This window comes from Telmatherina bonti, assembly GCF_933228915.1.
Source record: "Telmatherina bonti genome assembly, chromosome: 7".
Lineage (NCBI taxonomy): Eukaryota > Metazoa > Chordata > Actinopteri > Atheriniformes > Telmatherinidae > Telmatherina > Telmatherina bonti.
In genome coordinates, this window is record NC_136625.1 from 18,379,286 (window position 1) to 18,392,932 (window position 13,647).

Sequence of the window (13,647 nt, forward strand, 5' to 3'; positions counted from 1 at the left end):
GTTGGGTAAAAACTGTTCTTAAATCAGCGTCAGTGTTTATATTCTACCACTATAACAATAATTAAAACACAGGTACACACACATATTGGCTATTTTAACACTTAGGTCTGGGAATGGAACATGTGGCAGCACTTGCATCTGAACACAAGAATGAATACCAACAGAAGAATGATACAAGGGTGTTTCTGCACATTTTTTGGGGGTTTATCCATACATAGCTGTAGTGATCATTTTACACAGATACAATCCTCACAGCACATACCTTCGTGTAAAGGTGACTATTTAGACTTTCCAAGAATGTATAATACAACTTCAATTGACATCATCAAAAGGTTAAATAGTTGACCAAAAGTTTTCTGACTTTTTGTGCTGAGTTATATGAATAAATGTCTGTTACATTCAGTTGTTTTCTTACATGATGTTAATATAATGCTAATTCGCCTGTTAGCACTATATTTTTTTCTTTGTATTAAGCGGTACAGGGGAGTTTTAGATGTCGTGCCGCTGGGGACATTTCCAACGCTGGTGCAGGAACATCAATGGATTGTATGTCAAATAGTTATGATTGGTTTGCCAAAGCTAAAGATGTTGAAACTATACAAGGAAAAGGAGGTGACTACAGAATCTAAGGACCGTGGCGGAAAAGTTTGTGATGCTTCTGATAAAAACAGAAAGAAGGCGGTGACAATGTTAGTTGTCATTAGCTTTAGAAATGCCATACTCGGTAGATACTTACATTTTTAAGGGTTTATAACTGTGAAATGTGTCATAAACATGCATCAACAATGTTTGTGTAAGAAAGGGGCAGACAAAATGGTTTCATAAATACATTGTAAAATGTATATATGGTCCTTCATAAGTCATTAAACCTCAAATCTCAATCTCATTGGATGAATTTAAACTTTTAACTTTGTTTCTCCCCCTTTTCTTAAAAAGATCTGTGTTTGCTTTCAGCTGCTTTTTTTTAAATGAATGTTTCTTTTTTGCCCTATAATATCAGAAATAGTTTCTATTTATCTTTGTAAAATCTCTCCAGCAAAAGGATTAATGCAGTAATTTATGCAGCTCGATTAAAACAACAACAGTACTAATGCACAATATACGAGGTTCGGTGGCTTCATGCAAAATTTCAAATCAAGCCGGCCACAATTTGTTTGGTTGCAGCAGACAGACAATATTTTTCTCTCTCATGACTCTTGTTGCCAGCAGTTTTTAATCTTCTTATAAACCAATTTAGGAGCGACGACTAAACCAGAACTCACTCTGAACCATGAGGGGAACAGAGTCTTGTCTAAATATTGTCACATAAGGTCACATGACATCCAACTAAAACAATATTTGTGGAAGGAAAAGATTTCACTACATCTTCATTCAAACTGAGCACAAGCAGCTATCGATTTTTGTGATGAGAGGCATCATTGGCTGGCCTACCCAGGCATGAATACTGGCTCTCTTAGTGGAGAATAAACAGTGATAATCCACATTTAAGCAGCTTAATGTGAGGTGCTATACTCCTGGTGATTAATTTGTCTAGAAGGGCTCATCTCTTCACATTGGGTCTCGTTCATCAAAGCATAAAATAACACACTTATGAGGGAAGCATTTTTACAGGTTTGTCTGAGAAAGTATTTAAATGAATGTGCTTAGAAGTGCAACATTTTAACCCCTGCATTACTAAAAAGCAAGCCCTGGTTAAATGAAAATGTTTATTCCTTGAAATTCAATAGTGATACAAAGACTGATATTTTGTCTTAAGAGGATTACTTTTATTTACAGGTTTGCTTGGTCAGTTTTTAGATGGTGTTCCCTATCTATGATGCAAACCTGAGAAGAATATTAGAAAATAAATATTGTCATGTTCAAAATGCAAAAGAGTTTTCTTGCATTAATTGTTTAAAATCCTGTTATCTTTCTTTTTTTTATTTGCAATGAAAATGAAAGTGGCTCCTCTTTACCTTTCAGCATCACAGCCAGCCATGACTTAAAACTACAGATACCACCCATGAAACTGGTAAAATGCAAAGAAAAATTGATATACAGATACATCCATTTGCATTTTGTTAGTAGTAAAATCACCAGTAACAGTGATGTTCGAGTTAAACTGGCGAGCAGAAATATTGCTTTTCAAATGAGTTCAACTACCATATCAATTGTAAAATAACAGTCAAAAATAATGAAGAAAGATCAGAAACATTCTTGTGTTTAATCACTGATCCATCCATCCATCCATCCATCCATCCATCCATCCATCCATCCATAAAACAATAGATGGAGCAGTGCATCCTAAAATATGTTTTTTGAGCTGTAAACAAACATTTTAAAACTTATGAAACATATGAAAACTGACTACGCTGCTACATGCTTACCATTTTTTAAGAAAATGCAATTTTGTGGTTTAAAATAAAACCATCTACTGGTTTCATCAGTTTATTGTTTTACACTCAAACCTTACATAGAAAAGAAAATTAAAAATCAACCGAACTCCGCCTCTTCCCTAGGCTGAGAAACCACGCTCACCTACACATATAAAGGGATGTGAACTTCTAAACAGAGTTTTTTTAAAAACTACTTTCAGACTTTTATTGAGTATCTAAATTTTTCCCAACAATTTGCTACAGTGGCGCTGGATTTGTGTTCTATAGGGATGCAGAATAAACACTGGATTGCATTCTTTCCCTTCCTGCTGATCCTCATATGGTTCACCTGTGGATGTGGATGGTTTTAGGACTGCATCATACCAGCACACGTGTTAATAGGAGTTTTCGCAGCACATGTTTCTACAATATTCTGGAGGTTCAGATGTTTTGTTTTTTTTGTCAGGCAGCCATCTTTACATCACTCCTTTCACTGTTCCAAGCCCTCTTATCCCATCATATTACTGTAAGACTGGAATATGGCCTGTTTTTCATGAACGCTACAGTGCCCAGATTATTGCCCTTAGATCGTATCTAGTTGTCCACAGTTTGTACGCAGACAGAAAATGTTAATTTGACATGAGCAAAATGTTGTAATGTTGCTCCTATAGCTAATTTCCAGACTGTTTATGATACCGATAACAGTGGAATCATAACTAATGGAGCCAATTACAGATCTGTAGTTTTTTGGGAGGCTGCCTGAAAGTGTAGGTGCCTGATGAATCTCTGTTAGTGTGTAATGCCCGCTGTGCTGCCCATGTCAGTGAATAAACCCTGCCTTTGAACTGGATTAAGAGACATTGTCATTTCTTTCTCTGCAGTAAGACTGGTCCACACAGGAGGGTGACCATTTGACCCAAAGGGAGGATGACACACAGTGATTTACAACTCTTCTCTCTACAAAAGGCGCTGTATCAACAAAGAGAATTTCTAAGTGAAACATCTAACAATTTATAGTTGCAGGTCGGGGGATGCCGACAGTCGCATCTGACCAAACCCTGGTTCTTGTCAAAAATGACACCTTTCATCAAAGTACCCGACTTCATGGTGCCAGAACAACCCCCTCCCCTGACTGAGAAGGAGACTGGAAAGGAATCCAAACTTCTTTCCCCAATTGAAGGAACCAATTTAACTTAGTCTAAATGACTGTGGTTAATTGTTTGATTGAATTTCTTCTTTTCCATTATTTTATCTTGATACGTGATTCAATTCTTTGAACTGATCACACACGCATATTAATCATAAAAACTGCATTAAATAATTGTTGATTATGTTTTCCAAGCTTCAGACCTCTCTTAAGCTACTAATGTGAATGAATAAAATGTGAGTTTTCTTTTTTAGGATTACCCGATGAGGACGATTCATGACAATTAATTAATCCACCTTTAATAAAAATACATGTAGCCAATCTTTTCATGTGTGAAAGTAATACTATAAGTTAATGCTTTCCTTCCCCAGCAAACGAGGAATCTGCATAACTCTGAAAGAATGTAACTTGATGTGTATTGGAGTCAAACACAGCAATGAATTGTGGGTATTCTGTTCACACTAATGAGATGCAGAGGGAATGAACTAGACCTGACCTGATTGGATAAGGTTGGTCAGCCTCTGACAGAAACAACTCATGATTGGCTGGAAGTTCGAAAGGCGAGTCTGTTTAAATTAGACTGGCAGCCTGACTTCCAAAGTTTTTGTCTTTTGTTTCGTCTAAGCTTTTGTCTTCTGTTTAGTTTCTTTAGTCTTTCGCCTTTTTTTTCTTATTTCATTATAAGCTTTTACCTCCCCGTTCTTCCGAACGGGAGAAGGTACAACAAGTGTTTATTTGTAACCAGTATTTTTCCCGAGATCAGTAATTAACTAGAACCGTAGCTCCAACTTTTTCCACTGCGTCTTAACACGTAAAATCTGGAACTATCTATTTTTGGGACAATCTGGATCATCATCACGCCGCTCTGGAACTCCGCTGAACGGACCCAGAAGCCCAGAGTAGCTACGTAGACCAACCTCTTCTGACGACAGACGGTCCATTCCCCGGAGACTCGCAGTCCAGGAGAGAACCACCCGGGTTCGCAGCTCCGCGACCGCTTCAAAAGTAGGATCTGATAGCACTCTGACATTTGTGATGTCCCAAACCAGTAACTCAAATTCTAATTAAATAATTAAATTTGAATTCTTATCCAAATTTAGAATTATTGAACACGTTCTTATCAAAGATTTAAGTAAGATACCGTATTTTCCGGGCTATTAGCCGCTACTTTTTTCATATGTTTTGAACCATGCGGCTTATGAAAAGGTGCGGCTATTCTGTGTTTTTTTTCTTCCACCGCTAGGGGCGCGCTAACCGGAATTAGAATCAAAACTAAAGAAAAATAAAGCAAAGAAGCATACGTTACTTTTTTCTTTAGCTAGTAGATAGAACACGGACGAAGAATTACCAACTATTAATTATTTTCGAATTCTTGCCCCTTCATTATGGAACCCACACGAAGAAGTTCGTATGATGCAAGTTTTAAGTTGAAGGCCATTGATATTGCTATCGAGGAAGGAAACCGCGCAGCTGCACGCAAGCTTGGCATCAATGAATGTATGGTGAGACGCTGGAGGAGACAGAGGGAAGAGCTCATGAAATGCAAAAAGTCAAGGAAATCTTTCAGAGGACAAAAAAGCAGGTGGCCTGAACTTGAAAATGTCCTGGAGGACTGGGTGAACATACTGAGAGCCGGTGGCAGAGGTGTATCTACTGTTCAGATCCGACTTAAAGCTAAAACAATAGCGCGCGAAATGAATATTGAAGATTTCAAAGCGGGGCCGTCATGGTGTTTCAGATTCATGAGACGTAAAAACCTGTCCATCAGGGCACGGACCACTCTCTGCCAGCAACTCCCCCCTGACTATCAGGAAAAGATTAAAAACTTCTGCACATTCGTTGAAAGTAAGATACAAGAGCACTCCATTGGACCAGACGAGATAATAAACATGGATGAAGTACCTCTGACATTTGATCTGCCTCTGACCAAGACGGTTAACAAGGCTGGTGCATCCTCCGTGTTGTTGAAAACAACAGGTCACGAGAGGACGCACTTCACCTGCGTGCTGGCATGCACGGCATCCGGACAAAAACTTCCACCTATGGTGATTTTTAAGCGCCTAACTATGCCTAAAGAACAACTACCGAGAGGCGTAGTGGTCAAAGTTAATGCCAAAGGGTGGATGATGGAAGGAATAATGAGGGAATGGTTAAGAGAGTGCTACAGCAAGCGCCTCGGAGGATTTTTTCACCAGAAAAAAGCACTGCTTGTTTTGGACAGCATGAGAGCCCACGTCACAGATTCTGTAAAAGAGGCGATCAAGAAAACAAACTCAATTCCAACTGTGATTCCTGGAGGTACAACAAAGTATTTGCAGCCACTTGACCTCAGTGTGAACCGGGCATTTAAAGCAGCACTCCGAGTCGAGTGGGAGACTTGGATGACGAGCGGGGATAAGTCATTCACAAAAACCGGCCGCATGCGAAAAGCGTCCTTTTCGGATGTCTGTCAGTGGATCCTAACAGTGTGGAGTGCTGTGAAAGAATCCACCATCACCAACGGGTTCAAGAAGGCAGGACTGCTACGTGAGAGCGCTGCACCTTCAGAGCGAACTTCACCGGAGGAAGAAAGTGACACTGAGAGCGAGGCAGACGGGGACAGATGTGACGAAGCGCTGATGAGATTGTTCAACTCCGACACTGAAGAAGACGACTTTATGGGTTTCAGCGAAGATGATTAAAGTGACGCAGGAGAAATTAAGTTAAGTAAATACTGATTATGTTCTATTGGTTCTGTTCCGTTTTAACCAGCAAAGTTGCTGCCGTGTTAGAAGGCACTGTTATGAATTCTGCGGCCTGTACTAAGGTGCGGCCTATGTATTTTTTATTATCGTTTTTTTAAAAATAGAGCAGGTGCGGCTTTTATAGGGAAGCGGCTAATAGCCCGGAAAATACGGTAATCCTCCCAATTTATTTGCTTAATTCCAACCAGTTTCTTCCTGCTCCACCTCATTTAATTAATTTCAGCGTTCCTTATTAATGTCATAAATGAAATTCCATGCAGACAAATTCATCATACCATCTCACCAATAACCTCTCCATCATTGCTCATTTTCACTGTTTACCATCATTGTAATAAATATGTATAATCAATTCATCCGTTCTTGTAATCATTTCTGAATGCACAATTTCTGGTTCATTCGTCCTTAGGATTTACTCCTTTAAATTGAGACTGTTTATTGAAATGAGAGTATTTCAGGTGTCTCATCCGCCTGAATCTTAGGCTAATTAAAAGTGATGAGTGGTGCTCCGAGGTAATTAATAAATTAATAAATTAGTGGAGGCCTATTCCGCTACACCCTCTTGTTTTAAGAGTATTTTTACTTGTTTTGGGGAGTCTTGACAAGCCAAATTTTCTTGTTCTGCTGGCAGATAATTTATCTTATTTTAAGCAACATTTACCTAATTTTTCTATATTTCTTTCTTGTTTTTTAAGGCTTTTTTACAGTGTACTCACTGCTTCCTGCCCAACCCTATTGCACCCTCATAGCTTCGCCCCCCCGCCTCTGTCTTTTGCATTTGTCAAAATTTTGCAAAAGGTGAAATTGCACAGAAATCAGGGGGTTTAGTTACACTTTATAGAAGCACTGAACAGTTTGCAGAGTCAACTTTCCCTCAGCAGAAAGAAAAAAAAAAAAACAACCCATGATTCTGGCTGTCAACGTGCAGCTTTTGCCAACTACAGAGCACAGAGATCTAGCCTGCCAGTCAAGCAGTCTTTAACAATACACTAACACTGCTAACGTGGATGGAAGAGAGTATTTTTTCCTTTTGCTTGCAGTTTCTCACAAGGAGCTGCTCAGTGAGCAAACAGCAGGGGTGCTGGACTGTCAGCAGCTTCCGTGTGTGGATGTTTGCAACGTGAGTGGAAAACCACAAAGTGCTAAAATACAGAGCAAGAGGTATCTTTTAACCAGGATTAGAGGTTAAAGTATAGACACTATGAAGGTGCTGCGATACTGGCCAGAGTGGGAGTGAATAACGTGGACGATAATAAATGTCTTCCAGCGTGGTTTTCAGTGTTAAATGCGACTAATTTAAATTATTCTTTGAGATGAAGACGTAAAATTCACAGAGAAACATCTCAGCCATGCATCTGTGAAACAAAAGCAGTGCAATCGATACAAATGTAAAGCTGTGGGGATAGCTTTAGACAATGATACAGTACCTCTGTGGGTTGGGCTCGTTGTGTTTGTCTCTCTCGTGCTTTATCATTCTGTAGCGACCGATGCGAACGTCTGGTCTGGACACCTTCATCCCATTCAGAGTGATCCTGCAACACAATCAGATCCAATTTATATTAGAGAAGGAAAGAGAAACAAACACAGATACAAACAAGGGGGAGAGAGAGGAAACAGGCAGATTGTAAGAGAAGAGAACAGCAGTGAACCAGATGCAGCGCTTAGGAGTGTAACTCATCTGTGAGTTATTGAATGTGTGAGATAAAACCAATATATATGATCATAATAATCAATCCATGTTGAGAATTTTCCAACCTGAGCTGATTTTGTTAAGAAAATAAAAAAAAAAAAAATCTCATGATATCTGAGGAAAATCAGAGTATTTCTGAAGTGTAATGTGTTGTATTGTACAGCAATGTGCAGACAAAGTCAAATTAAAAGCACCTAACACGCCTCACTCTGCTATTTATTTCCATCAAAGACTTCTTAAACTTTTTTGTTGCTTCTACCTCATTTAAAGGAGCAGGACTTGAACATGAGAAATTGAGCTTTCTAGCAGCTGATAGATGCTCTGCTCGGGTTTATTTCCAGCCAAAGCACAATGTTCTCCTAAAACCAATCGATAAAGCCAATCCGACATAACAGGGAGAGGAAGTGAAATCCTAATGGTGCTGGATGAGAATTCTTATGATAGTCATTCATATAAAAATAAAAACACTCCTGTAAGTTATTATCATATATTCGAGTGCACAAAAAGAAGAACTTAAAAAAGAAAAGGTCATTTTTTTTAATATTACTGATATTGATCCACACAGTACATTCATTAATAACAACAAGAAGAAAAGCAGACAATCTTTACATATTAGAAGCAAACTCCTGCAAATATACGAACCATAATCTAAATAAGGTGGCTGACTCATTTTCTTGGCTTTGGACAAAATTTACTAAAGCGTTTCTGCAAGTCGTGTTTGCCTGAAGCAGCAGAGGGAAACTTTTTACCAATCACACACAGGTTTGCTATTAAACTTCAAAGTCTCCTGTTAACTTAATTGCAGCGATGTAGAGAATTCTGGTGAGAAAAAGGACATAGCTGGAAGAAACACACAGGTAAAAAAGTCATGCTTTGGAATTGTATTGATCAGCAAATGTCAAAGTTGGATCTGACAGAGATGACTAAGATCAGCTCTTACTGTATGAAGGAATGTGACCGAGAACAAGGCAGGAGGAAAAAAGGATTGAAGATGTCACGTTTTATGTCTCTGTTTTCGTCTTCGACTTCTGTGTGTATTTATCATGTTTCTTCAGCACGTTCAGCCTCCATCTTGATCATTATGTTGCAACAAGTCAACTCGCCTGTGCTTCACATTATTGCAATATACAGTAAGCACTCATTGCAAGTTATTAATAATTAACAGCTACTTCTGTAATCGGTTTCAGACCGGATTCAGAAACAGTCCAAAAGAACCGGGCATTTCACTTCAGTCAAAGCAGAATTCTCCAAAGAGGACTTTATAGAAAAACTAATCTGGTTGTCGCCTGTGGTTTCCTTGTGTGGCCAATTCAGGCTCTACTAGTAGTGTATTATCAATGACATAAACAATAAAATCTTCCCTCTACAGAGTGTGGTTCCCTGATGTTGATCATGATATTTATTGCGTTAACACTAGTATTTCCTGCTAACATTCGCAGAGTGAGCCATCTTTCATACAAACGTTTAACATCACACACAGGGCATCTTTTTCCAACTAACAAACTGAAACATCATCTGTAATCGTATGTGTGTGATTTACAGCAGAAAGGACTTGTCCGGATTAACAATCAAGTTTTCACTAATTAGCCTTTAAAACCAAATACTCCAAGCTGAACGACAGAAACAAACGTGAGAAAATTGGTAATTTAATCTCTTTGAATTCTTAAATGAGGTTATCCTACGGCGTCCAAGAAATAGCAGAAAAGAAGGAGGGAGAGGACACGGAGAGAATTTGAATTTAAATTTTTAGTTTAGCGTTTATCAGAAGCCGGCATTTTACAGAGGAGCTGAACTGCTTGTTTTGACATTCTCTGGCCTTCACACAGAGCTCTTAAGCTTCTGCTGGCTGTAACAAGTGTTTATCATCATCTAAACAACACACTGTAAAATTAATACGCATGTGGCTGATTTGCCCTTTGTTAAAAAAAAAAAAAAAAAAAAAAAAAAAAAGTTCAACAAAAAACAAACCAACAAAAAAATCTGTATAAGCACTGGGGGAAAAAGACCTGGATCTGCTGTGTATCATTTTAAATAAAGCATGGACTAAGAGGCAGCACTATACTGCATTTAAATCAAGTTTCAACACAAGGGTAAATCTGTACAAATATCTACCTAATGCAACTACAGACAAGAGATCTGCTCTGCGTAAAGCCCACCTTAAACCCGGAGCTTGACATAAGCATTGATATTCATATCTTCAGTGGTGTAAGACTAAATGTGTAGGTGTTCGAACAATTCTTACTGACTGCAGCACTTTGATTTGGGCAGCCTCTGTGTCTTAAAATGCATGCAGGCCTGATATTGCTCTTAAACAAGCGCTTACCTACTCTGCACTCCTGCAGGAGAGCTGTTTCTTAACACCTTCCTTTTCATGTCCCCCCCACACTTCCATTTTTTTTTTTTTTTTAGCTCATTTTGCTTATTCATGCCATTCTCTCATCTTATCTGCTCATTTATTTTCCCTTGCTTTAATTCCCTCGTCTCAGTGATTAAACTTAACGTTTCATGTCAGGGATTCATATACAAGAGGATAAAAACTACCAGTTTGTGTGTAGACTAGAGGTCAAAATATAAATTAAACTCTAGGTCTTTGAAGAGAAAATAGACATGCTGTAGCTATGAATTCAGATGTGTTTAGCTAAAATTATACGCTTCTGAAATAAAGAAATAAGTAAAACTGGCCAAAAGGGACATCCGCAGCTTACTCTAGACCTGCTCCTTAACACTGTCATTTGTGGGTTTAGCTATTATAGGAAGAACACACATATTGAACAGGAGGCAGACTTACTACAAGAGTTTTTTCTTCTTATATATATATATATATATATATATATATATATATATATATATATATATATATATGTATATATATGTAAAACTTGAAAAATTAAATAAATTTAAATGAAAGAGAAGTGTGTTTAAGAAAAAGTCATGGAACATCATTCAGGATTGGTTCAAAATTTAAAGCCTTTCTCAGAAAATTTGAGGGCACAGATGAAGCATCCAGATAAGACCTTATTTTAGTGTTACAGTAAGATGATGGTTCAAGCACACTCAAGCTTGTCTCTTAAAACCCCCACCCCGACCCCTTCAGCTAACCTGCCAGCACTGACACACCTAACTGTGGCCGCCATAGGTGAACAGTAAATTGCTGATGATTGTCACTATCCTACTTATGTCTTGTTGTATCTTTTCAATACTTTATATTGTTTTGCAAATACTGTAACTTTAGCAGCTTAGACATGCCTTTCTTTTCTCTCTCTTTTTCTCCTTTCATTTCTTCTTTTTTCCTCTTCCCCTGCCAGGTCCAGCTCGGCCATATCAAGACTGACGATGATTGCAAAATGAAAAAAGGAAAAAAAAAATAAAATAAAATAATTATCATAATAATAAAAATATTCAGATTATCAAGGGCAGCTATATACATGAGATGCCTCCCTTGACAGAGCAAATCTGTCTGGCAAAAATATGGCACGCAGATTAGTGTTCTGTATGCTGAGATGCTGGACAGGACAGGTTAAAAAAAAAAAAAAAAAAAAAAAAGTAAATTGCTGATGATGACAGAAGAGAGAGCATGTTGAACCATGAAGCTGTATCGTCTAAGCACTTATTACACTGGCCTGTAGCAGGAAGAATCGCTCTTTTATTAATGATCTTTGTATTTAGCCATTTCTTTAATAATGTTTGGGAAATTATTTCTTTTGATTCTTTTATATTTATCTTTTGATTTCTTTTATATACCTTCAGAAAACCAGTTTTGACCTTTCAAACTCCAACTGATCAGCCTATGCAAATTCCTGAATGAGTTTTTTTTTTTTTTTTGTGATGCATTTCATAAAGCTCCATTTAAAATGGTTGGTGATGAACATTGGTTATAGACATTTATGCACAACATCAGCTGGTTTTTAACTTGTAGCTGGTGTTGAAATATTCATCATTGCAAGCCTTTTGAAACACCAAAATTACAACTTATTCCAATATATCTTAACTATAAAACTCTAAATTGACGTGATAACAGCCTGGTGTGGTGTAAAGTACAACAGCAACACAAACATATAATAGGTGTATTTATTTAACTTAACTTTCCTTTCTTGTAGACTATAAGCTAAGCTAACATTTTCCTTTGTCTCCATAAATATATGCAAGTCATGGTATCAAAATGCCATGACTTGCTAAGCTAGCAGGGGTTCCTACCTCATGTTCGTACCTCCAAACTTTTACAGCAAACTCTTATTATCATGTTGCTCTCAGCAGGAAAGCACATATTTTCCAAATAAACTGACATCTGCAGTAATAAGAGTGCGGGGTCTCCCTGACCGGGGTTGTTGTTAGGGTTTCTCCACTGCAGCCTTATGGCTGTGGTGTGAGCCCTGGCCCTCCCAGCCTGGGTGTTTCCTGGGACTGTGTCTCTGATGTGGATGGATCCCCCAGGTATAGTTTCCTCACAGCAGTGTTAAGCCAGATACAGAGACAGAAACCTGAAGGCGGTTTTATTTTGGTACAGAGAGGGTCAGGGGAAGGATGGGGTTGTGTGCTTGGACTGGGTGTGTGGTTACGTGTGTGTGTGTGTGTGTGTGTGTGCGTGTGTGTGTGTGTGTGTGGAAGTGGGAAATTGTTTTTATGTAGTAAAACACTTTGGAATACAACTGTACGAAAAGTGCTACATAAAAAAAGTTTGATATGGCATTTATAAAATTTGGATAGAGCCATATATCGCTCTATAAGGAAAACTGTTGGTTTACTAGTCTTACTTTCCTCTGCTTTGCCTTTTAAAAATTTTTATTTTAATATTCTTTTCTTTCCCTATCCACTCTACCGGCTTCTTTACATATTCTTTTAATTTATTTTCTCCCATTTCCTCACTGCTTCATTCTCACCTTGTCTCCCCCCTTTACTCCCCCCATCATCTCTTTTTCTCTCTGCATTCTTTGTAGTAATCTCTTTTGCCTTCACCTTCCACTTCTCTCCTCTGCTCTAATCTTCTTTACATACCAGTAAAATGTAAATAGCTCTGAATATAGCTCGTGCCATCAAAAGCAAATCGGCCGGCAAGAGAGACGGAACCAAAACTCCATCAAAGCAGGACCGAAATAAATTCACTGAAACAGACCTTTGCCTCTTTCTTTCTCTTGCTCTCAAGTCTCAGTAACATTGCTGATTTGCCACACATTTATAGACTGTCTTTGCGAGTGTGTCTGCATGTGTGTGTGTGTGTGTGTGTGTGTGCGCACATGTGTACGTGCAAGTTTTTGCATAATTTTAGGGATCTATTACTGTGCAAGTAATGTGAATTTGACAGTGAGAAAGGAAGCCCCCCCCCCCTCTCTCATAGTTTTTCAGTGAGCTTATTTTTTGCATTATGCACAGTTCTGCATCTTTAAAATAATCTTCTTTTCACCCTTTGTCCTGCACAGTGTCTGAAGCTCAACTGTAGTGAATCCTTCATCTAATTTACAATGGAGCTCCGTGGTTTTTATGTTTTAAAATTTGATGCATTAAAGATGTTTTTAGAGCACAACAGCTTTTTTTCTTTCATTTTTTTTATTATCTATGCCTAGAAGACCACCCTGCAGTGATGCGATTTTTGATATGTGATGAGACTTGAGCACCTTTGGAAGAGGTTATGAGCGTTTTACAAAGGTAACGTTGTGATGGATTATTTAAAATAATCCATTACGAGTACACAACCTGCATGATGAGGAAAGAAGTATTTAA

General features: G+C 38.2%; 1 protein-coding gene across 1 annotated transcript in view; it reads right to left on the reverse strand.

Moving 5' to 3' along the window:
- Positions 1–13,647, reverse strand: part of b4galt2 (UDP-Gal:betaGlcNAc beta 1,4- galactosyltransferase, polypeptide 2) — a gene marked incomplete at its 3' end in the record, with an annotated part of 171,025 nt that overhangs the window by 9,294 nt on the left and 148,084 nt on the right. Inside the window, exon 6 of the mRNA XM_079243375.1 lies at positions 7,670–7,774. Coding sequence (XP_079099501.1) covers positions 7,670–7,774 — 105 coding nt within the window. The remainder of the gene's footprint in view (positions 1–7,669; positions 7,775–13,647) is intronic.